Source organism: Tympanuchus pallidicinctus, unplaced genomic scaffold (assembly GCF_026119805.1).
Source record: "Tympanuchus pallidicinctus isolate F22 unplaced genomic scaffold, pur_lepc_1.0 scaffold3, whole genome shotgun sequence".
In the NCBI taxonomy this organism is placed as follows: Eukaryota; Metazoa; Chordata; class Aves; order Galliformes; family Phasianidae; genus Tympanuchus; species Tympanuchus pallidicinctus.
Genome location: NW_026294747.1, coordinates 17,500,765 through 17,526,935, shown reverse-complemented (window position 1 = coordinate 17,526,935; position 26,171 = coordinate 17,500,765). Strand labels below are relative to the sequence as shown.

General features: G+C 37.8%; 1 protein-coding gene across 6 annotated transcripts in view; it reads left to right on the top strand.

The window, feature by feature from the left end:
- SHANK2 (SH3 and multiple ankyrin repeat domains 2) overlaps positions 1-26,171 on the top strand; it is a 334,008-nt gene that overhangs the window by 18,212 nt on the left and 289,625 nt on the right. For all 6 annotated transcript variants that reach the window (XM_052693113.1, XM_052693116.1, XM_052693111.1 and 3 more), the window contains 2 exons: positions 5,945-6,012; positions 21,463-21,682. In XM_052693113.1, coding sequence (XP_052549073.1) covers positions 5,999-6,012; positions 21,463-21,682 — 234 coding nt within the window. In that variant the 5' untranslated portion in view covers positions 5,945-5,998. The remainder of the gene's footprint in view (positions 1-5,944; positions 6,013-21,462; positions 21,683-26,171) is intronic.

Genomic DNA, 26,171 nt, shown 5'->3' with positions numbered 1-26,171 from the left:
TGTGCTTTGGAAACCTCTGGTGTCAAGCAGCAAGATGACAGGTCAGATTAGAAGTGCTGTGTGACTGTTTGGGTGGTGGTACTGCCCAAAAGTGTTTTGTGTTTGAGTTGGATTTTTGCTAAACATGGTGTTTGCCCAATTTAAAAAGCCCAAGTTTTTTGTTGAAAGTGGGGAGTGTTCTTATACAGATAGAATGAATCCTGCCTCAATCACCGTCAGCTTATTTTTGCATCTATATCTGCTCATTTTGCCTCGGTTTAGAAGGTCACTGTATTCCCCATTTATTCATGCTAATCAGGTCTCAGATATCAATTGCGAAGATTCTGTCTCTTACTGTCACAAGCTTTTTGAACTTGCAGCATCACAGACCCCATTGACTTCCAAATGCAAGCGGCTAGCTGTGCCCAATATTCATAGCCATAAAACAGAGGCAAAGTGTGTCCCTGAGCTTAAGAAAGGGATTTGCATACTCTATTAACTTCTTCCATGCACTCCTCCTTTTGCATCCTGCATGGCCTTTCCCGTTGGAGAACAAGATGATTGGAGAACTGCAGTATGTATGCAGGCCAGAACTGTTCAGCAAGATTTAATCAGGATTAGTAAAATGAAGCCAACGGTAACACGAATCCCGTGGACAGTCGTGACACATTGCACAAAATTCTAGGAAAAGGGAAATCCTTTGTTGCATGGTGCAGGCAGTTTGTTATGAACATGGTCTGGATCTGCCAAACTGGCCAGTGAGGTGACCCTGTGCTCAGCTCAGATCACGTCCTGCTGATGCTTCGGCACCTTATCTTTCCTCCTGCTCCTCCAAGCTCAGGCAGTTAGGAGAAAATACCCAATGGGGCAAGTGACCAAGGGTCCCTTCTTCACATCTGCTTGGAACACCCATGGTATTATTCTTATCTGTCTCATTTTAGCATGTCATGTTGTCTAAATTCCTGGTCATGTTTTTTCTTGCTTTGGGTAAGCATCTTTGAAGAAGTAGTTTCTGGAACGTGGAGCTTCTCTGCATCTTTAGTATAAATGCAATTAAAGGCATTTTTATATTGTCTGTATTTGAACAGAAAGTAAATGATTTTTTGCTGCTACCATGAGCTTGCTCCCACAGACAGTGAATAATCTGAAGCCACAAAGCATCTAACATTTTAGAAGACCGTTCTCTGCTAACACACAGAATCCAAGCATTGAAGCCACTGGGCTTGGATGGCTGAAGAAAAGAAGATTAGAGCATAACAAAGAGTTGAGCATAACAAAGAGTCACAAATAAATGAATTCATTCCAGTAAGTGTTCAAGCAGCTATAGATTTCATATTTAGTTCTAAAAGATCGATGTTTAGAGTTCTTTCTGTTCTGAATTCTAAATGTATGCCCAAATACGGTCTCTTTAATGAATAAAATAACTATTTTTCTTCTTTTTTGAACTGTTTTCCTGATGCTGTTCACATTTCAACCTTGTAGACAGACTTCCTTTGTTTGCTCTAGCTGTATACAGTGGCAGAATTGGACAACAGGAGTTTCGTAAAATCTCAAACAGCTCTTCCCTTGCTACATTTATTTTTCAGCTCACTGCTCTTCTCTTTGCAGAGCTAGAATCAAATGTGGTTTGCTTATACAGTCTCCCTCAAGCAGCCTTTCAATCCATCATATATGTATGTGCTAGACACACGAACCTTGGTGCTAAAACTTAACCCAGTATCTGAGCCTTCAATTTAATGGGTGGAAAAAGTGGAGAACTCAGTGCGTGTGTTTGGGGTCTTTTAGCATAAAAGACACTTGGAAGTCTGAGTGTTTTAAACTAATGGATGCCTGGAGCCTTACTATGCCTTCAGATCTCTTATAGTAAGTTACCTGATTTTAACAGTTCAACAGTTAGCACTTTGTTGCACTTTGTTAGCACAGTTGGCACAGCTGGACTGCTTCAGCCATTTTTAAAAACTGGTGAGGTGTTCACATATTCATATGAACTCTTCTGGTGTTCAGTTCTGTAGACTTTCACTCAAGCTTGAAGACCTTGTATGCAAACTGTCTTTGACATCTGAAGCTGCTTGGAACGCAAGCTTTTGTGCAAATTGGGGATCTTCAGTGTTGGTAACTAACAGAGATTTTGGTGTACACTGTACTACACTACACGAAGAAAAGTAATGGCATGCTATGGTAGTATTAAGAATGTAAGGGCTGTTTGTGTTCAGAAATGCTAGGATAAATTCATGATATTTCTAATTTAAATTGTATTAATTAAAACATGCTAATCCTTCAGCTGAATGCTCCCAGATGTTTCATTTCTGAGTGCTTCCATATATCTATTTGCCATTCTCATAAATTCACAAATTTCTTAGTGGCCATGCAAACAGCTGTGCAGAGAAGCTGGCTGGTCAACTGGGAGCTAGGGCCAGGCTGGCAACTGGGATGTTGAAACTGTGCTAAGAGGTTATGCAGGAATATTCCCTCAAGTTTGCCTTTGCCAATATGGTTGTACGATTTCTAATTGGCATGCGTTTGTGTGAGTCAGAATACTGGCAGAGTAAATGCATGTTTGTTTGCTGAGGAGCGCGTGGACATGCTTTATCTAGTCAGTAGCTGGATTTACTTAATTTTGCTCTTATCACTTAATAACTTGTGCTTTCCAGAGTGTGCACCTAGGCACAGAAAAATGCCCACAAACAAGGTTATTTCTCTGTACTGATGATTCATTATGTGCATGCGTTACAATAGAAAAAAGTAAACATGGAAATCTTGTTGCTTTTATTCCACTAGTTAAAATTCCTACAAATACTGGTCTGTTCCTAATCTGAAAACTTGCCAAGCCTGTGGGAAGGCCTGACCAGTGTCCTGTTGGGACTGATGGTTCTGAGACCCCCTGTGGTGTGAGGCAGCCGCAGCAGTTCTGGCTGAGCCGCATGGGAGAGAAGCGGTGCTGAGCATGGCAGCCAGCCCTACAAATGCTGCATGGCTGTGGCCACACTGCTCCCAAGCTCTGTTACTGATGCTACATTGCACACTGCAGAAACATCAGATCTCCTCACTGCAGTGCACTGAATCTTGTAGGTACTGCCAACTGTACCATATGTCTAAGCACTTTGGAGTCATCATTTGATTCTTTTTAGGTTGATTTGATAAGGAAAACGGCTTACAAGGCAGGGCTGCAAGTCTTTTCTCCCCTCTATATCCCTCACCTTCTGTTTTCTAATGACCTTTGTTGTTTAAATTCAGCTATACTTTTTAAAGGAACAGAGATCTCTTTAGGTGTTACATTCCTACAAATGCTGTAAAAATTGTTGATTAGATGTAGGAGAGACCCACATTAGTGTTTGATGGAAGGAAAGACATGAGGCTAGCAGCTGCCCATCCTATTTCTCTCCCTTGCCCAGCCAGGCATGAAGGCCACAGATGGAAGAGAATCCTATTGCAGTACAAAGTGCTGGGGATGCAAGAATAATTTTAATTTTCATGGCACAGAAAATTTTACAGGGATGCATTGGAGACTTTGAGGGGATAAAGAAAAACTTCAGCTTTGCCAGTCCTGAGCTTGAGGAGAGGAAGACAAGGATATGGAGGGAGCTCGGTCCTTTTGGTTTGCAGACGGGTATTAAGAGGTGTTTTGCAGGAACAGAAGACAAGACAGTTTTCCAACAATGGTATCTATCCACTGTGAAACATCACCAGTCTTGTTAAGAAGACAGTATTGGCGCAATCTGATTAGATTTCTATGTATATTTGCAATATACAAATACTCTAATTTAAAGGGCTTTATTGAACCCTTATCAAGTTGGTTTCCTGATGCTTAGATGTAACTGGAAAGTACTGTGGAAAGTGTTTTAACAATACAGATGAAAGTAATGGTGCCATGCTGATGGTCATTTTTGTAAACAGAAGGTTTGGGCTCCACATGGAAAAAACGACTGCAGTTCTTATCTCTCCAACAAGAAGTGCAAAAAATTCCTTGTATTGAATTTCTTTAGTTTTTATTTTCTGTAGGGTATCTAGTAGCTAAATACTTTACATTTATGTTGGTTTTGTTACTTAGATTTTATGCCAACAAAGTCCTGAAATACTGGTTTAAGTTATACACTGTTGCTGTGGATAGACCACTGCTAAATCCTACCTACATCTGTCGGAAATTGGCCAAGTTATAAATCTTTCCTAAAAACTACAAGGACAGTTTTTGGAATATGATGAACAAATGTCTCAACAGTTGAGAGCCATTTTGGAAATAATCTGTGATGGATATTTTTGAGTCCCAGATGATTCATCCTTCCCTGTCTCCAGATTCATGTAGAAACTGAAAGCTAAAGGGTGTAAAAGAGGTGGTTCAAAAGTGGAAATAGTTTATCCCCTGTCCTATAATGTGGTTAATAAACGTGTTAGATTAGTTAGTTAATTTTGCTTTCCTTTTAATCCACTGATTTCCCATCCATGGGTTCTGTTTTTAATTTTTTTGAGAATCAGCTGATCCTTTCTTAGCTCTGTCATTTATGATTGCAGAGATTGCAATTGTATCTCCTCTGTAACTGGAGATTCTTCTAGATTTCATCTCAAGTGCAGCTTACTTTGTCATAGTACAAAATGTAGAAGTTCATTATGGGGAATGCACTTCACTTAAATAGTTTTGCTGTTTCTGTAAGATGGTTGTGCAGAGCTATGCACATCCTGGAGACACATTGTTAAGTATTTTCTTCCTACTCAAATTTTTTTGAATACGTTGTTTTCAGTAAAATATGTATGTTGATGTCTATCTTCATTTAAAATAATGAGCTTAAATACACTGTAAAGGCATTTAAACATTTGTGTACACATGTATATATTAACATTAGATATAACTTGAGTGGTATACAATAGGGAAGGTGTAATAAAGCGTGCAATAAGAGGTAATCTGAGGTAAATTTAGTTCTTATATTGGAGTAAATAATGCAGCCCAGTGATACTAACTGAATTATCTCTGAGAGGTTCCAGTTTTACTCGCAGTTGTGTTCTTTATTCTGGAGCTGCATGACTGGTTTACACTTCTGTCTAGTAGGTGCCTGTTTGGACTTCTTAAACTGGTTAAATGTAAGAATGTAATCCAGTATGTAAAGTGATCCAACATTATTGTTTGATCCAGTACTAGACACCAGAGTAAGCTACGAAAGAGTAAAAAAAAAAAAAAAAAAGTAAAAAGTCAAACTTGCTGTAACAAGGCAAGACTGCAAACTTTCCCTTTAATTTATATCCATAAAGGTAAAAAATGGGAGGCAAGACTTTCTTTAGCATGAACATTTTCTCCATGAATGAAGGCAGTGAATTTGAATCTAGTCAAATACACTTCAGTGCTTCTCAGCCTGCTCTAGGCTATGCCTTACTGTGGTGGGTGTTGAATTGTGATGCTCAGCACATCTGCTGAACTTGGGAATCTTCTGGTGGAGGTTGAAGAAGCAGAGCTAATTTCTGGATCTCAGCTAGACCTGGAAAGGTGGGAGTGAAATACTAGCGTCTTCCTGAACAAATTAGAGTTGTTCTGCAAATGCAAGTCTCTGGGATATTTGGCACATCAACAACACTTAAATCAAACAAGGTGTCCGTGCTTTGCCAACAGCAGAGCAGCATCTTTCACCTTCTGTCACATCCAGCATGAAATTATGTCTGTTGATAACCAAGAGGGCCTCTTTTTGTTTTAGTACCAGTTTTGTGCTGCCAGAAGCAGTCTGGAGTGAGTGAAGTTAAGTCAGGTTATTATCATGTGAAGTTAAGCAAAATATCTATGTTACAACATGATGAATACGTTGTAAATTGGCTAAGTGATAAAATACATTTTTTTTTTTTTTTTAAACTAATATATCCCCTTATGCTGCACTAGCTGCTTCGCAGTTCTTAAAGAGGACAGTTATTAGATCACTGACTTACTTTCTTCATGTGTCAGTCTTCTTATGTATCTTATGTGGATTGTTGTTTATTTTTTCTTCCCCAGGAATCTGAGATGAGAATAGCCAGATGTTGATGATCTCGACACTGTTTCTCTCTTATGTATGCTGACAGGTAAGCATGCCTAACTCATTTTGTAAAGAAGTCATTTAAGCTACGTCTCATTTCTCCATCTTTTTTTTTCCAATGGTAAGTTTCCGAGACTTTTTCTTAGATTTTAATGCTATAGAATTGGTGAAACAGCAGGATTTGCAGCTTAATAGCAGTCTGTAGTGAAGAAGGTTGGGAGAGTGTGTTAACTTTCATCATCAGTTGTAGAAGCCTTCTTCTTCCTCCTGCTGAATATACTTTAAATCTGGGCCTGCAAATAGACATGTTATGATATTTCTTGTACCATTATTATAACGTAACATTATTCTTGTTGAAACACCATTTTTCCATACATAATTTTTGGTGAGTTCATTGTGAATTTTGCAATTAATGTTAGATTTGCATGAAGAATTTCTGGATTTTTGTACTGTAATGCTCTCATCATACAGTGAGGTAAGAACTGATGGACTGTGGAGTCAGTGTAGAGCCTCTCCTAACACAGTACAAACACATACCTTGTGTCTTTTTTGCCTTATTTGAATGTTGCCTTTTCAGTGTTTTCTATTCAAACTTCTGGACTTGTTGTATTTCTTTCTTATTACACTTACATTTTTTCCTCTTTTTTTTTTTTTTTTTGTGATTCCTTATGAACACAATTTAAAAAGTTTTGGTAGTACCCAGAGACACTTTATTGTCTTCCTATAGAAAAGAGTTTCTTAAATTAGAATTACTTTATTGGCTTACTATCCAGTCATTACAAAATAAATAGAAAACTTAAACTCAGATATCAGAAAATGAGAACAAAATGTACAGTGATTTCAAATTATGTTTCCTTTGGTAAAGCCTGTATGATCTGGAAACTAAAAAACTCATTTTCTTTGTGATAAAGAGAAAGTGAAGTCACCTTTTTTTCACATTGCTGTTGCAGATGTCTTTGTTAATGCATGCTATGAACGTTGATCAGAGATAAGATAGTAGTGTGGTTTCACACTGATATACAGTGCTAACAATATTTTTGTTTGAGCACTGGAAGGTGAATGAAAATATTAAAATTATGTAAAAAGGGTGGAAGAGATTGCTATAAAGTGCATGGTGGCACTCTTTCAATTTAGAGGAGCAGTCTGTAGAAATGAAAAGAGGAGAAAAACATTTGAAAAAATACCGTGTACCTCAAGGACAGCACAACAAAAAATGTCTAGCTTATCAGGCATTTAATCACTAACTGTGTCTGTGGCTACTGACAATATCAGAGATAAATAACAATGCTGATGAGAAGGGAAACAGAACAAAAACAGGTACAGAAACTTAGGTTTAAAGATATACACATATATTTGATATTGTGTTGAGTTGTTATGACTAATATGTTTTATTGACAGAAAGGTGTGAGCAAGATTCCAGTTGTGACTAGGAGTTTTTCAAATTGGTCATTATTCCATGGTATGATCAAAATAATCCACCAGTCTGATGAGAGATGTGTATATTTGAGTATAAAGCAGAATTGAGAAAGTGTGGGTGTGAGATGGAATATTTGAATGATTTCTAAGAATAGGAAAACAAAACTCTCAATTTTAAAATTGCTCAGTGCTGCTAGCTGTTTGCAGGAAGTAGATATCATCAGTATACAGCTGAATTACTTTTTTCACAAGTCTGAAGCGTAAAAACAACACTTACTGAAACCTACCTTTAATAAAGACACATTTTAAAACAGATATGATGGGAAAGACATTAACGCATTTCAAAATACAGACCTGATTGGTGAGACCTTTGCTTACCTTTTCAATCTTCTTTTTTTTTTTTTTTTTCTTTAATGTCACTCTTTTCCATTTACATTCATAGCAGTCACAGTCACTGCAGATGTGAAAAGCAGACATTCATCACTGAGCACAATGTTTCAATGTGAGAGCCAACAGTGACAGTGATGTTTGGCATGAGCTGTAAACACTCCTCTGTTCTTTACGTGCTCGGAGTTGTGAAAAGGAACTTAGAGGATCCTAGTTTCATGGCTTTCTTAAAAGTATTATTATAGGGCTTGTATTGTTGCACGTGCCAGTCTTTGGTTTAATCGCTATTATATATATATATATACTGTATTTAATATATATATATATATATATACATATATATATGTACTATCTGTTACCATAATGCAGGTAATATTGCAGTATTAACTTACATTATATGCATATTCTGTTCTTTTAATGTAGTAAACCTTTGTTTTGTGTGTACTCCTTCTGACTGTGATTAATGAGTTTCCTTGGCCAAAAAATAGGGGCAGCCCTGTACCCCAGAAGAGCTGTCGTATAGGAGAATGAGGTGGTATGAAGCTCATCCTACCTTCCTGCTCCTGCTGCAGTAGAAGCAGCTCTGGTGCCCATCAAGCCCTTCTTTGCAATGGAAGGCAAGCTCTGATGTTGGGAAATACAACTGCCAGGCATATGAATACCTGCAGCTTTGTGGTGAGGGAGAACAGAACCTGACCACCTATCCATTGAGTGGCAAGTTAGCAAACATCCACAAATCTCCTGAAATAAAAAGAAAGAGGAGCTGGTGGCTGTCTTGACCTGGCATGCCTAAATTATGAAGTAATGGGGGAAGCGCATAAGAAATAAATTAACCTCTGATATGTTTCCAGTACCACAGAAGCATATGATCACTTGTAATTTGAGGTTGAGAAAAAATTTGGAGGAGTTGAGGCTTGGGGAGAACTAGTGATAGCAAGAATGAAATCTCTGAAAGGTAGAACAAATAACATGCATGGGAGAATGTGAAGCAGAGATAAGACCTAATGGCAAATCTCTTTTTGATGCTCATTTCCTTTAAAAACGTGAACTGAGAAAAATATGTCTGGTTTCATCGCTTTATATTAATGCTGAAGAGGAGAGCTTTTTCACTCTGCCTCTGCTGCCTTCGTTTCTGTAAGCAGCAAGGCAGAGAGGGGTTCAGTAAATCTAATTAATGGGTATGTCCTGAAGGATTTAGTTCACATGATGGGCTTAATTATTTCCTTCCCTGCACAGCTGCCTTACATGGTAAGCAGAGCTGCCTAGATGTCGCTCTTTTATAATGAGGTGAGGAATAGGTACCGCTGACATCTTCAAGAGCAGTGTTAGGAAATGAGATTTGTACTGGAATTGTTAAGATTAGCAATACATGTGGGACCATTTGAACAGTAAAATAGAAAGGCATGGAGTAAAGTCTGTGTAAGGGTCCAGCCTTAAGTTTAATAGAGAAATCGGAGTTCTTTGAAGCATTGTATTCCTGAGCATTGCTGCTTCTCGTTTTTGGAAAAGGACAGTCCTGTGTGAGTGGCCACTGCAAAGGACTGTGATATCCTACACCAGCTCAGTGTTTATGCAAGATTAAGTAAGAACTTCTATGATGTACCTACTTATGGCAGAAACTGACAGTTTTATGCCCGGAGTTCAAGACAGATTTTTGTTAGGAATATTTTATGTCACAGTTCAGTCAGGATCTTTTAAAGTTTTTTTATATTCAGTTTGCATTTCTTGATTAGGTTGTGATAATTTTCTTGGCTGGAATCTTCAAAGTATATTATCTTTAATTATAAATGGTAATGAATTCACTTAATCAGGTCTTACAGAAGTACAATCAACACAAAATATAGACAATTAGAAATAATTAATTTAAAGCATTTCTATATTCTCCAAAAGCCTCACTTTAGGACATGCATTACCTGTGAGCAAATTAAAGACCTACACAAACAAGAGGAAATCGTACTCTGTAAAGAAATCACTGTAAATGTTATAAACAAATCAAGAACTTTCTGATGATAGTGAAATTTCTCTGGGTCTCTGTAGTAAATTATAGATTGAACTCTTCAATGATAATTTTTATTTTGATGTCCCCTTAAAAAGCACGAGAAAGGAATATACTACCAAGAGTACATCTAAAAGCTAGCATGTGTTTGTGCAGCTAAAAAAATTGTACAGATTAGTATATTTTGCAGCATGCTAATGTGTGAGATTGTACTGACTGCAAAGCATGTGATTGCTTAGGTATTAACTTGCAGAAAGTTTTTGGATTGCAGAACGAAGCCATATTTGTAGGTTAATCTTCTGGTTGTATACTAACCATTACAGCTCTGTTTAAAGGCAAAATGCAGAAGAAAATGTGTTTTGCAGTTAGCCTCAGAAAGAGGAGAGGGTCCAGAGGAGGGCACTAAGATGATCAGAAGGCTGGAGCACCTTTCCGATGGAGAAAGGTTGAGGGTACTGACCTTGTTTAGCTTGGAGAAGAGAAGGCTCTGGGAAAACCTCATTGTGTCCTTACAATACTTGATGGAGAATATAAACACGAGGGGAAATAGGTTTTTACGAGGATGGATAAAGAGTGGTAGGAGAAGGGGGAATGGTTTTGAGCTAAGACAGGGGAGGTTTAATTTAGATATTAGGAGGAAGTTTTTCACACAGAGGGTGTTGAGGCTCTGGAACAGGTTGCCCAAGGAAGCTGTGGATGCCCCATCCCTGGAGGCACTCAAGGCGAGGCTGGATATGGCTCTGGGCAGCCTGGTCTGGTGGCTGGTGACCCTGCACATAGCAGAGGGGTTGGAACTAGATGATCATTGTGGTTCTTTTCAACCCTGGCCATTCTATGATTCTGTGAAAGACTAAACTATTCATAGTTGGCATGGTTGTCAGTACTGGTTCTAAACTTAGTCCTGGCCTGGCCCTTATTAGTAGGGTAAAATTTCTGTAAAATATTTGGTTATAGCTCTGTCACATGCAATAGTAAAAGGGCAAAATGACCTTATTTTCTGAACCAGTATTTCTTTCAACAGTGAGTTGCTGCAGGAAAGCCATGGGACTGCATATGGGGGGAAATTATTTGAACAGCTAGAAAGAATGAAGAAATACTTTCCTCTGTTATTGCCACATAATTTGAACAATATAAAAATACTAAAGGTTTCAGAATGTTCGAAAACATGCATTAACCATATATTTACATAATACTAAAGTGAAAGAGAATCTTCACCTTTTAGCTAAAAACAGAATATGTGATTTTTTGTTTGGAATGTAGAAATATTTATACTGAAATGGATACCAAAATGGTCTTACTATAAAGACGATTTTCCTTGAGGGGAGTGGGCACAAGACTTGATGAGACCAAATAGAGTAGTGAGCATCAACTGGCCTATACCTGTGGAAAAGCCAGATTCTGTGCAATACTGCTTAGCAGGAGACAACATGTGGCAGTTGGAGCAAGTTCAGACTCAGTATGATGAAAATGTTTTTCCCCATGAGGACAGTCAGTGATGGGCAGAGGTTGCTCAGAGAGGTCACACCATTTCCGACCTTGGAGTTGTTCAAGACAGACATAGATAACACCATGATCTGCCTGAGAAGATCTCACAGCTGTGCCTGCTTTGGGTAGCAGTTTGGACTAGAGAGCTCCAGAGGCCCTTCCAACACAAATGACAGGATGATTCTGTGAAACAGTATAGTATTTTCCTCATTCAGTTTGTGGAAGCTGATATTTGTCTTGCATTTGTGTCGAGAGAGGAGAACTTGGTAGAAAAACCAACATATGAGATGCTGAACTATTGTAGTACTTTGATGTGGAGAGTTTGTAGGTTTTGGCTGGAGACATTCATGGCATCTGTTTTAAGTTGGAGTGCAGACTCTAAATCAAAGTACTTGGTTATCCAGGTTGATTTTACAGGCTTGTTATTTTTAATGCTAAGTTCCAAAATACTCCTGGCATTTAGGTTGTGGAGGCTCAAAGAATTTTTATGAATTTGTCTGTGTGTTATTATGTATGAATTTTTGTTTTCTTGTTTTGGCCTGTTACTTAAAAATGTGCATCTCATCCTCATTTTTTTCTTGCCTAAGAATTGATCTTTTTTTTTTTTTTTGCCTTCAGTGAACAGGAATGATTGCAGGAAGTCACTGAGGAAAACTGGTTGTTTTCATTAGTTCTATTGTGCCCTGATAGTCTAAATTTTAGTTTAATATTATTAGGTAAAAATTAATCTCTTATCTCTACTGTGAGTTGAATCAAAATCTTAAAGGTCAAGAGAATAATTTAATTCTCAGTTCTTCTACAGAATATCTGTGCTGCCTGGATCATCTTGCAGATCGTTTAACCTTTCTGAGCACGCAGATATTTTCCCCCAGACTGCCATCACCGTTATTGCTCATATACACAATCAAAAAAATGAACTCAGGCTTGCTTGAACAGGCTTAAGGACAGGATAAAGCCCAACATATGTTTACCTTGTAGTGGAAAATAAGCAGGCAAGATGCAGATCAGGTCAGCGGAGTTCTTCTTTCAAAATTTCCTTAGAAAAATTCGGGTAGCTTTTTCTGCAATCAGAAGAGAGGAATCTGACATAGTTTTGAGACCATCTGCATCCAGGATGGGGAGATGTTTGTTTCAGACTTACACGGATGAGTGTAGATAGTGAGGATACGGCACATGGCTTTGCTTACACTGGAGGCTGGCTGAACTGGTCACCTGCCCTAGTTCTACAGTGTCTGCATCCTTTTGTGGTCACCATTTGTTTGTGTTTTTCTCTCTCTTGGTTAGAAAAAGAAATTAAATGTAAAACAGCAATGTGGTTCCTTCTGCCTTTCTTCCTTGCTCTCTGTCACATTGATTTTGTGATCTTGAGGATAGGGCTTTTTTCCACTCAGCTATTTGGAAATCAAGGCAGCAATTGAACAAGAAGCCTATTTGCCTAATGTATTGTCCCTTGCTCTTGCCAGTATACTTCCCAATGCTGGTGAAAAGCAACACAGACAGACCTGCTTTTGTTCATCCGCTTTTGATCCAAGGCTACTGGACCCTGGTTTTAGGAATCCAAATTTAATTCACCTACCCAAACACAAAGGAAATTGATAGGTGTGTGTTATTGCTCTATGAATTTAACAGCTTGCATTTTCCTTTTCTAGTTAAAAAGATATATATTCTTTCCCTTTATATATATATTTTGTGGAGGATTACTGCATTTCACAACCTGTGTTTTGGGGGCTTTTGGTACAAAAGGTCTGTGTTTCAAGATCTCCAATTGCAGGGCATTGTGGCATTAGGACTGCCCCAGCTGTGCAGGCTCTGGGAAGCCTGAGAGCTACACCCCAAGGACCCCCTCACCCCACTGCTGCAGAGGGTGGGATGTATGCTCTGCAGGCTTCCAGGGGAGTTCCAAACAACTGAAATAATAATGAATTTGGTGGAACTAAATAAAAAAAAACTCCCAAAGACAACAGAAAAGGGTAATTGGTTCTTTTTCAACCATCTCTCTCTGGCAAAGATGACTAATCCTTATATAGGAAAAAGAGAGCATTTGTTAGAAGCTTTGCTTTTTTTGACTAGCTCTTTACTTGTAACATTTGTTGCAAATAATGCAAACAAAGAGACTATTTGGGGGAACACAGCAAATAAATTAAAATGACATAGTAGACCCTCATCAGGAACATACTTGAAGAAAATTCAGGTAAAAGTTCCTAACAAACTCCAAGCTCTAATCCATTTGTAGGGAGAGGAGAATCTGTGTTTTCTACTCTCAGCACCTGACCTAAGCTACCTAACAAGACAGCAACCGAGCTTCTCTATTAATTCAAATGCAAACATTATTAAATGTTATCACAAAAATGCTTTTACAATGGATAAAAGGGAAAATAAATTGATAAGCATGAAATGTAAATAAATACCAATAAAGGTGCTTTATCCACTATGGAGATGCACCAGAAAACAAATGTATTCCATAAACTTTGATTTTTTTAAATCCAATTCCTCTTGTAAGTCTTTTTAAACTCTTGTTCTTTCCTTCCCAACTTATATAATCTTTGTGATATTTACATAGTCAAGTGCAAGCAGAGGCTGGAAACAGGCTAAAAGATGAAACTGATTTCCCCACAACCCTCTCCCTCTCCCTTTCTCTTTTGCCTTTCCCTTTCCCTTCCCCTTTCCCTTTCCCTCTTCAAAGCTTCTGAAGAACCAAGGCAAGCATTATATCCATCTTTCATAAGTAGGTAACAACCATTCAAAATTGAAGTGCTCTAATGCTTGCACACTGCTTAAAGAGAAAAATTCATAATTAGTTACTTAGTCTGTACTTGTTTTGAGTTACTGAAGGGGAAATTGTTTTGTTTTGTGCTGCTGAAGTCTGCAGCTTTGAATTCTACATACTAGACATGAGTGTGCTTGATAAAATATAAATATTTCTGTGGTCATATTATGAAGAAATAGTTTACTGGATCCAGAACTGAATAGACTTCCATGATTCACGTTGACCCTTATACCTTCTCCTGATTGTTGCTTCTCATATGAATACCATATGCAGGAGACAATCTTGGCGCAGCCATTCCTAAAGCAATTCTGGCTACTTAAGCAGGATTACATAAATTGATTTCCCATGCAAGGTGTGAAATTGCTTTAAAAGTTCCAGTCCATTACTTCATCCTTCAGAGTGTGTTATGATTTCATCTTGGAAAACTATAGCATACATTGCAAGTGGTATTTAAAGAATGACATAGGAGGACTGTTGTTTGTTCATCTATTTATTGGAAAATAGATGTTCTAATAAATGTACAAAGCCAGAGGCTGTGTGAAGAACAACGATAGAAATGAAGAGAGCCTGGAAGCTACCCGTCGTGGGGCTTGAGGGGCTGGCTGTAATGCCTTGTCTGGAGGGGTGACCTTTAAATAAAGGTCAGATAAGCTTGCACTGGAAACCTTGCAGGTGCTCTGCAGAAGACACTTAAGATATTGTATTGCCAGTGGGAGTTGGCCTTTGCTGTAAACTTCACTGTGTTTAACATTTGTAAATACTTGCTGTGCACTCCCTAGCAATATGCTTTTTATTCCTTTTTGTTGTTGAAAGATTTCTAACCATTTTACTATTCCTCTTTTTCTAATGGGCTCTATTTTCTAATGGGCTCTCTTTTATAACGTTGCAAAGTTCTTTCTACTTTAAATGTTTTTAAGCCCTTTGCACACCTGCCTCTCTTCCAGCCTTGCTTGCTCAGGGCAATAAGTCTCTTGTTCACTGAATACTTTGTTTCTATCCTTCCTCTAATTTGTTTTTGTATCTTTGTGATTGAAGTTGAGCCTTTCTACAAAAATACTTTGACCTTCTGAATAGTAAAATTAATACTGAAAGTGAAACAGTTGGAGGACAAAGTATATATCTACCTTTGTACAAAAGGGAATGCCTCCAAAACTACTGGGAAATTTAAGAAACCCTTAGAAAACGACATTGTATTTGCAGAAATATGTTGCATGTGTAGATTTTTTATGTGCTAGGAATGCTAGTGGAGAAGTACATCCGCAAAAAGAACAAATTACCTTCTTGCAAACTGATCTTAAGACCCAGTTTAATCATATGATTTTGGTATTTGGGACTCGAAATACCAAAAGTTAATGGGGCTTAGCCTCTTGTTGGCAAGTCTGCACTGCGCAAATATACATCACCATGGGGCAACAACCTGCATTAGAAATAAGGATCAGGTTCAACAGTTGCTTTATTCAATTCTCTTAAAACTCTTGATCCCTTTTGCAAAACACTTTCTCACTTGTGCGTAGCACACCTAGCAGAGTACTACAAGGACTACAAAAGTCAGCCCTAAAACAGGGCAGCTGGAACCTCCCAGCAGTGCTGGTGGGAACAAGTGAGTGTGGCCACTGATCTTCAGTGCTAAGTCCAATTCTGTATTTGGGTTTTGGTGTAAGAGATACCATGCTGACGTACAACAGCTTCAGAGAAAAGTAAGAGAGGGATTTGCTTGGCAATGTGGTACATTACTCAGCACTCATCTTGTAAAATATTTATATGGGTGTTTCAGTTATTTAACAAGGAGATAAAAAATGCATTACCAGACAGTGCAACCAAGGTAAATTTAAGTGAAGGAATGGTGTAAAAAAAAATGAAAGGAAACTATAATTATGCAGATGTGAATTGCAAAATATTGTATGACCAGGATTTTTTAGGTAATTGCCACAAAGGGGAAATTTTTTAAAAAAGATATATGCAAGTGATTTGCTTTTCTAGTGCTCCCTCTCACATAATAAAAGTGCTTTACAGAAGAATCAAGAACTAGTTGTCCATTTTACAGATAGAGGGAACTGCAGGACCTCATAGATTAATTTTCTTAGAGCCTTGATTCATGCATGTCCTTATCCTCTATTTTTCAGTCTCCTAAGTGACATTTAAACTTCTGAATAGGATCAGATCAGGAGGTGTTCCCTTGGATACAAATCTGGCTCTGTTGCAGCAGACCCCCAGGAGTGGACCCCAACCAGCACAGCTCTGCGTGATGTTGGGTCAACACCAAAGGGGTTGGACTCGATGATCTCTGGAGGTCCCTTCCAACCCCTACGATTCTGTGATTCTGTGAAAGCCCCCTCCTGGTCTGATGGAGTAGGAAAAGGGAAGAAGCTACAAGGACCTCATCCCTCTGGGACTGTACTGAGAGCTGATTAGCGTTCTTCTGTTTCTCTTCATCTAGGCATATACTTTTTAGGTTTTTGCATTTTCTTGGTTGAATTTTGTATCAGTGGATTTCAGTAAGTTGACTTGTTCTGTATTGTTATATTTTGGTGCTGACAATCAATGCATATTTATTGGTGTTGATCAGATTGTTCAATTTATATAAATTTCTTTCCCATCACATAGCCCATAGTGTCTCAGATTCACTTTACACTGGCGAACGTTTATCCTGCCTTTGCAAAAAATGTTTTCTGCCCTTTTCATGCCCTGACTATTTGCTTCTGGCCCTCTGCCATCTACTTGCTGCTGCTTATTCAGACATTTGCATAGTGATCCAGAGTGATGGACGCTGAAGCTAACCTCCCAGAACAAAAAGCTGCTCTTTAACTTGGACCAGTGCTTTGCTCTGCTCCACTGCTTGTGTCGGTGCAACAATTAAAGCTGTCGGGGCACAGTGGAGGGACCAGGAGTGCAAGGATGGGAGTGAGGCAGTGCTACTTAATGCCAGCTTTAAAGCAACAGTGCTAAGTGGAATTGGAGTCAATCATCTTGGAAACTGTCCATTGGAATTGGTCCGCCAATCAGATTGTCTTCTCCATGGCATTTTCTGTACAACTGGAGAGATGCTGACTGTACCCCTGTCTCCAGATGAAATGCATTTTGGTTTTAATATTAATATAATTAGAAAAAGCAATGCTAGATCTTCTCCTGCATTTTAATTTAGTAGATTGGAGAGCTGCTTATTGAGCTGAGATGTATAATAATCCTGAATAAAGCCTGAGAATCTGTCTGTTAGGAGCTGGAAGGCTTTATATTGATGGAATTTTTTTTTTTTTCTCTGAATAGTTTTTTCTTCAAAGTTAATTATTAAATACCTCTTTGTTGCAGTTGCCATTACTCTAAAAGCAAATTTTTCTCACAGCTTGGTTAATGGCATTACTCAGCCCATAACAATGCCGACTCTGTCTCTGGGATATTCCCACAGGTACATTTTTAACTCGTCTGACAATAGCAGCCTAGAGGTCTTCTCCCTGCAGGCAACAGGGCTGCTATTGTGCAAATGAATGTTTATATAAAAATAGATTGTTCTTATCGAGACTGAGAGCCAGTGACCCTTGAATTTGAAACTTTGCTCAGAGATCTGCCTTGGTGGCCTTGGGCAAGGCATTTGATGTATGTGCCTCAGCCACATTGGAGAGAAAGGAAAACTAGTAACTATTTGATTCATCCAAAATGGGCGGTTGTGGGAGACCTCAGTCTTTGTTCTGATGACTGCAAAATGAAAATGTTACAGGCCAGGGAAGGAAGTTTTTAATCCTTCAATGTCCTTTATCGTGTTTTCCATATGAAAATGTGGCTTCAGTGTTAGGGATGTGTTTCCTTCTGTCCCACCATATGTTAGTCTTTCCCTCTGCAGAAACACAGGGGAGCACAGGCTGCAGCTGCCCTGTCCTTCTGCTCTCTGCAGGGCCAGGGGGATGGATGTGGTAGAGACCCAGCTCCTGCTGAGCTGGGTGTGCAGAGCAGCAGCAGCAGGAAGCCACTGCTTGAGAGTGCAGTTTTTGCAGGGCTGATGGCTGGGGGATATGTCCCAGGGGAACAGGGACATTGTGCCCCCTGATCTGTCAGCCTGGGGTGCTCCTCAGATGCAGGACAGCGGAGTTTGGTCCATTCAAACTGGAGAAATGCCTGCAATTTATCTTATTTCTTGGTGCTGATACAGTAGGGAGGGGACTGTATATGAGATGTTTTTCCATGTGAGTTTTTGTGTCTGTCTGTATACATCTGCTCCAGTTTACCACTATGAAACTAGATGGGAGGGTTTGCTACTTTTCAGGACAAATAAATTGCATGTAACCTTCATTAAGTGGATGATTTTAAATTCTAATTTTGTAGCGGGTATTTGCACTGAAGGTCTTGCAATACTTTTGTGTTTATTTAAGATAACATGCTAAATATTTGTCCATATCAGATATGTTTTAATCTCTGTAGTAAATATTTATTTTATGATATTTAGCATAGTTAAGCATAAAATGTAAGATATGCATTTGTACATTCTGTCCATGGAATACCTACCAACCATAAGGCTCCAAAAAATGCTGTTCTTGCTTTTCCCTGCTGTATCAATTTGCACTCACTGGAGCACTGCATTCAGATACACAGAGAGCTCTGGGAGCTGAAATTCTTGCCTTTTGATAACCTGTGTGCTATTTGTATAGTCTTTTATATATCCTTAGGCTCTCCTCCCACAAGAAAAGTGCTGAAAGCAGCCACTTATGTATCATATCACTGGAAAATAACATCACCTTAATTATAGTAGCCAAAACAATTATATCAGTGAAAACTAATTTACATTTTAACAATGTGACCTCCTGTTGAACCAGTAAGTTTTTTTCTTCCAACATTGGAGAATTAGGAGCCTATGATGCCATGTTATCTTCTACTGTACAAGGGTAGGCAAGCCAAGCAATGTGCTTGGTTGATGGTTTTAACTGGGGAAAAGTCTTTGGAATCTCACTGGGAAAAAATTGAAACAGCTCTGATAACAACTTCCCTGAGGGTGCTGTAATAGTGAGCACCTCTTGTTAATGAATGGCTGCATCTCCTGTTTCCACTCAAATGAAGAACCAAGAAACCAAATTGCCTTAAAGTGTCTGTAGGTTTATGGAGGCATATTTGGTCTCGGTGCCCTGGCAGGATCTGTCCCTCCCAATGGTTTTTCATCTCCAGTCATCAGATTGTCTTGTTTAAAAAAAGCTTTAAAATGATCTGTTTCTGGAAAGAGCTGTTGGGGCATAGCTTCTGCTCTCTTTACTCTTGTAAATGCAGTCTTTCATTATCCTTTGTGTGGTTACTTGTCCTTTCTTTCCTGTCTTATACCAGAAAGTTTGGTGATTTAAGTTTTGTTAAGTACATAGTACTTCAGAGCTGGTCCTTTAGGTGGTAGTTTCCCTTTGTTATTCCACAGTGAGATATTTCTGGGTATTCTTGTATGAAAATTCTTGTATGAAAATCCACTCATCAAAACCTTGGGAAGTTTTTTCCCAATTCAGCTCTTTATTTCTATGTTGTATAATTGCGGTTTACTGCACTCTATCAAAGCAGTTGAAGCCATTGCTCTGGATATTCTCAGATGGCTTTAAGGCAAGACAAACCATGTGGTGATCATGTCTTTTTCCTCACACTTGCTGGCCTATACCTCTCATATAGGTATATATGTTCATAAATACTGTGTATCAACCTACTACTGTAGTCTGATTTCATATGATTCAGCATTTGTAGATAAATAAAGCAGCCATTGAAATGTTTATGCTTTTTATTGACTTAGGGTGGTTTGGAGAGCAGCATTAATCTACAGCTCAGTGAAGCAGTAAGAAGATAAAATACTCCCTCAAGAGTTTTTGTTTGTAAATAGAGACTTGCATTAAGCTGCTATGAACTGGCAAGCTTTCATATTATTTTTGAATGCACTGTTTTTGTCTTCATTAGTAGTTATAGCTGAGGGTAATAATACTGGAATTGTCCTGCACCAGAAATAACAATACTACTTGATGATGTGGATGTATGATGTGCTGTGGAAATTTTTGACTTTGACCTTAAACTCTTGCCTTGCCACTTCCCATGCTCTAGTTCAAGCTCTGCTGCCGGCACGTTGGCACCTTAAAACAATTGGAAGGGTCACCTTTTCTGCATCTTTTGTAATTATTTCAGTATGAATGGCCAATTACTGAGGAGGAATGAGTAATCTCATTGTGATTCTCAGTTGACTCAAACTGAATTATGAGACACAATAATGCAGAGAGCTCTGCTGTTGTTTGAGTGTATATTTACTTTCAGGATCTGACTATAGACCATTGTACAAAGCATACATTGAGAGATCTTGGCACAGTCATGTGGCATGTGAGAGACCTTGGCAAAGTCAGTTTGCACTTGTGTGTTTTATTTCTGCTTTAATGTCATTTTAATGTGGGCCAACAAATGGATTGGTTGGTATTTTTTTTTCTTTGAGCTATGGATTTTTCTTTATTAAAAAGCAGAAAAGTTGTCTTGGAAGGTTGCTCACAGAAGACATGGAAAATAATGTTTACATTTTTCTGGTCTCTGAAAACTGAAGAAGTATATGTTTGCTGCTAAACACTGCATAGTTTATGGTGGCCTTTCCCTTTTTTTTTTTTTTTTTTTTTTTTTTTTTTGGTATAGATTTTCCTCCATTTTTCCACAAAGTAATAATTACACATTTCCCCATGAAGCTTTATATTTCTAGGGGGCAAAAGCTGTCATTTGCTTCTGCAGTTGGAAAATCTCTGGAAGGAAAATGTTCTTACTGTGAGACCTGAGCAACTGATATCTGAATGCAGAAGTCCATTCTTTAGAATTAAGTATTACTTTCATGTTATCCTAATCTATAGCACAGATGAAAATATGTTTCTAAGCTCTGTATTTATGTACACATAATAAAAGGATTTTGGTAGTGTAGAGCCAGAAAACAAAGGAATGTCTTTATCTGTCTAGTTCTCTGTAGTATTCCATTTTTTAATTGATTTTGCTATTTGAAAATACTGTCTAAAGGCTTATCCCTACCATTTCTCAGCATTTATTTTCAATAATGATATAAGTTTAGCAGGTATGTTAATGTCCTGAACTGTCCTTTTTACACTGGGAGAAATATACTTGGATACTGGAAGTACAATTTATAACATTGCTGTTTAGCAGAAAACCTGATGAGAATACTTGGTTTCTCTGGATCTTTTGGAGGACTAAGTGTGCCTGGAAGAAAGGTCATCTTTTCTTTCAATTCCTCTTTTTCCTACTCTTGGTCTTCTTTCTCTTTTGTAGTAAATTGGTGGCCAGATTTATTTCCACTACATGCTGTCTACCTCTGTAAATTACAAGAGAAAATAAAATAAGGTAAAAGCTATGACTTCACTGTTAAATTTGTGTTTCAGGAAAATAAAGAACACTTGTTGCTGATTGATTTTTAAGACTAGCTGTTCATATATTTTTATCTTTCTGCTTTGTATTGGCAGGGTAAAAAGCTTGAACATGCCTCGTAGCCCAACATCAAGCGAAGATGAAATGGCACAGAGCTATTCCGACTATTCTGTTGAGTCTGAATCTGACAGTTCCAAAGAGGAAACTATTTATGACACAATTAGAGCAACTGCAGAAAAGCCAAGCAGCAGAATGGATGACAGTCAGAGCAACACTCTGGTGATTCGAATTATAATACCTGATCTCCAGCAAACGGTAAGGGATATTACATTGTCAATTAAAAGAAGTTTAGATATTACATTATCATTTAAAAGAAGTTTAGAAAGATTAACTTTGCTGTTTTCAGTCCACAGTAAGTCTGTTTTGTTTTTTTTACAACTAAGTCAAAATGTATGTCTTGTTTGCTTTTGCATTCAATTTTTTTACCCCAGTAGTGTGTCCAACTGATTGCCTAAACTAAATCCCAAGCAAGAGAATTTATTTAGCATATTAACTTGATGTAAGCTGTGAAGTGAAATACTTGTTTGATCTGCATTCAGAGACATTTGACTGAGTAGAATAAAGAGAATTTCGAATCTAAAAACTTATCAGAACGTATCATATACTCTCTAGGAGAGCTGCATACAAAAGTAACTCCACCATCTTCTTGTTTCTCTCCTTATGAGATAGTTTTTGAGTGGCTTCACAGGAATTCACCATTCTCTCTCTTTTTAATCACCTTTGTATATCCTCTTGCTATGAAACGATATCTTTGTTAGATAGCTATGATGTTTAGAATGTAAAAATGAGGAAAGAAACATAAAAATAGACCTTTTCTTCCTGTTATGCTGCTATGCTTTCACTACACAGTTCTATTTCTCAGTCTTCCCCCCAGAGAAATCAGCACCCTTGGTCTGGAAGAAGAAGAAAGTGTGGCGTTGTACCATTCCACAGGTTTTACAGTGATGTGAAATCATTATGTTATTTTTTCCCATCTCCTCACCAGTTATAATAGAAATGTATCAGAAATTATAGGATTAGCCTTTTCTGATTTTCTGGAATGAATCTTTCGAGATGCAAATATTCTAACCTACAGCTATGTCTCACAATCCAAAGTCAAATGGATGAAAATAGAAAGGCTTATTCTACCACGTCTTACAGGTAGAGACATTAAACAGAATTTCAGTTTGTTTAAAAATGTACAAAAGATTTGATAATAAAAATGTTTTTTTATTTTTTAATTAAAAAATGCATCTAGGATGTTCCTTACATATCAGAAGTCTACAATCCAGAATCCACTTTCTAGTGAGGAACTATAAATTTGTTTCTTTCGTGGCAGAATGTATAAAATGCAGGATATGAAAAGTTAGAAAAAAGAAGCTGGAAAAGCTTGCTGTTGTAATTTGTAATGGTCCTCCTAAGTGCTGCAATAGGAATAGCAATTGCATCCTGGAGAAGATCACTGGGAATTACTTGCTGATTCTATCTAGAACCACATTTTGTCTATGTTTTGATTAATTACCTAAATTACCTAGCCGCTGTCTGGATTTTCAGCTGATGGTGTGCATCAGACTTTCTTCATTTCAAAGGTGATTATAAAACCACCATTCTTTCGGGTGTGCCTGTTACATGCATCGCTCCATGGTGACATTTAACTTCTACATCATACTGTGCTGCCACTCAAGATCTATCTCAGATGAAATTATTCCTTTCTTTTTAATTAAGTTCATTTTTGGAATGATAGAGATGGCCTGTCTACAAGCTGATAGGAAAAAACTGGTTTGACAGTATGGCCTCAGGTGTGGTTGTAGAGCTGCTTTTTTTTTTTTTTTTAAACTCAATGTACAGAGTGCAGCAGAAACTCAAAGAAGTCTGTGCTGAAGCTGAGACCATTCTCTCTTCAATTCTTATATTTAAGATTTCTAGTTAAGTCTTGAACCTCTTTCTGTTGAAAATGTAGTTCCACTCTGTTATTTTAAATGGTGTGAAATTAAATTCTGTAAAGAGGAGGCGGTGTGGGACCTGAGCTGGACAGCAAGGCTCTTGAGGGAACAGCAGCATTGTGGCTGCAGGGATCCACCCATAGGATCTTTGGGAAATCTTGGCTGAAACACTTATCACCTTGGATCTTTCATTTCAGTGCTATAGAAATATTGAAATCTAGTGTTGTACACAGTATCCTTTTAAAAAGGTTTTTACCTGTAATGAAGTCTTCTGTCAATGTTCCTACCAGTCTGCTGTATATTTTACAATGAGTAGATCCAAAATCAACAGAAGAATTACATTTATTTTACTTGCTAGCCTCTCTCTGATGTTAAAAACAAACTGATATGAGTCCTCTCATTTCATCACTCCGTTTCTTAGACCAATAATACTTTACTTATTGGTACTATTGAAACTATTATTTTGATAAAAATTAATGTTGTGCAGGAAATGAAATAAAATGTATTTTAGGTTTTCTTCTTTATTTGTTCATTTTTATTGCTTTACTTTTCAGTTTTTTTTTTTTTTTTTTCATTTTCAATAAAGTTTTAATTAAAAATAACTCAACTGTTTTAAACAGTCCTGTAGCAGATGACCTATTTCTGATTTAATTTGTAAGCCCACAAATCCTTGTGCAATAAAGTGAAATCTGGATTCAGTTTTACAAAATGATAGCTTAAATGCAGCATAACATAACTTGGAAAAGGTCACAGTTCATTATAAATTATCAATCATTGCGTATGATAATTAATTGATGTTCTCATCTGAAACTTTGAAGATGCTGTAAACCTGGCCACAGTCTTATGAAGACTTTTTTTTCAGTTATTATATGAATTATTTTTTGTCTCCTTTTCAGTTCACATGATAATCCATAGTGTTGAAACAATACATCATAGAAAGAGTAATTTCTTACTGCTTTTGTTCATCTGTATTCAAGAAAGTATCCATAGCACAAGGGCATGGAGAGTGTATAAATGAGTAACGGAATGATTTCCTGAATCACACTAATATTACTGAGGGAATGGAGCTCACAAAAAATCTTCCATACATGTGTAGGAGAGCAGACAAACAAGCACTGTCTTGTGGCATTTAACTTCCTGATTTAATAAGCCAGAAGGTACTAAATCCTTCATGGATCTAGTGTAATCTTTTGAGTAGCTGCTTATTTGCAGTGCATCCAACACAGAGAGTTCGGGTTTGCTAATCTGATGGGAATTGCAGTAAGTGACTTTTTCTCTTCTACTGGCTGTGGTGACCTCTCTCTGCTAGTTCAGAGAATACAGATAAGCAAGTCTGAATCTCTCTTGGGCTTGAAACTAATCCCAACCTCCTACCTCATGCCCAAAGGCAATACGCATTTTTAGTGTTGAATGTCGATTGGACATGGAAAGCTAGTGAGCGGATGGTCCTGTGCTTTCCTTTAAGAAGGATGGCATTTCTTCCCTTTTTTCTTTTCCTTTTCCCTTTCCCTTTTCCCCTTCCCTTTCTCCTTTCTTTTTAGATATTCAATGCTATTTGCATTTGCGCTTTCCTTTTTGTTTGTCAAATCTTTAATACTGACATCTTCTATCCAAAGGAATAGCTTCTATTTTGCTAGTCTGATAATCACAGTTTGGAAACTGTGTATAAAACTTTTGTCAGTATTCCTCTGACACAGCAGAGTTTTGTATGATTGACATCATCATGATTCTGATGAAAAAAAGTTGGTAGTTTATTTGACTTAGAATGCATAAATGTTATTCCTCTGAGAGTCTGTATCATGAACGTTACTCACAAGAAATAAATACATTCCCTTTAGGGAATAATGGGTGAGCTTTGTTTCCCTTGCTTCCAGTCCTTACACTCTGTGACTTCTTCTCACCAGTACTGAGAGTACAAGGTTATAATTGACTGTATCCATCATGATCTGAAGAGCTCTGATATTACAAACACAGTTCTCTCATTTCATCAGCCAATGATGACATGCTGTCTTGCTGCTAGATTTGGATTTTTAGTGGCCCAGTGTGATTTTGTCAGGTTTTTAGTCACTGAAGGCTTTTCCTTCCTCCCTTCTTCCCTTCTTCCCTTCTTCCCTTCCTCCCTTCCCTTTTCTATTTTAATTTTAATAGTGTAAGTAACCAGGCTTCAAGGCAAACTATGACATTTTGTCTGGTCTTGGGATGCAACAGAAAGTTGGTATGAATAAATCCCATCTGTCTATCATGTTGAAGTATCTTTTTCATGTGTATTTCTGATGTTCTTTGTCATTACAAGTTTTCTGTATTTTTTAATTATTAAGTCATAAAAGTATCCTGCTAGAAAAATGTCTGGCTTTTTTTTTTTTACTCAGCTGCTATTTTATTTTCTCATGGTCACTCCAGTTGCAGGGTTGTGCTGAACAGGAGGGTAGTCTCTTCCATTGCCTCATCTTGCGCTGCACTGCTGATCTGAATCCGAAGAAAGGATTTATGTCAGATAGGCTGCTAACAATTCTGTTAACCCAGAATGATATTAAAGCCATTCAGAACGAAAGTCAGGCTTGAATTCTGCCATGAAATTAAACGTTGGTACTAGGCTTTATAAATTCTTCTATATTTAAACCGACAGATGCAAGAGAAAAATAATTTAGGGTCTTGGTGTTTTTTTGAGGCTTCATGTCCTTTTGAAGTATAGCTTGTGTTTCTGTAAAACTTCAAGAACTATTAGTATGTTTCAGTCCAGTGAATGGAAAACAGCTGAACTGCCTGCTGAACTGTTTGGCTTCCTCAAGCAGACAACAAAAGACTGACATCAGATTTTGTGA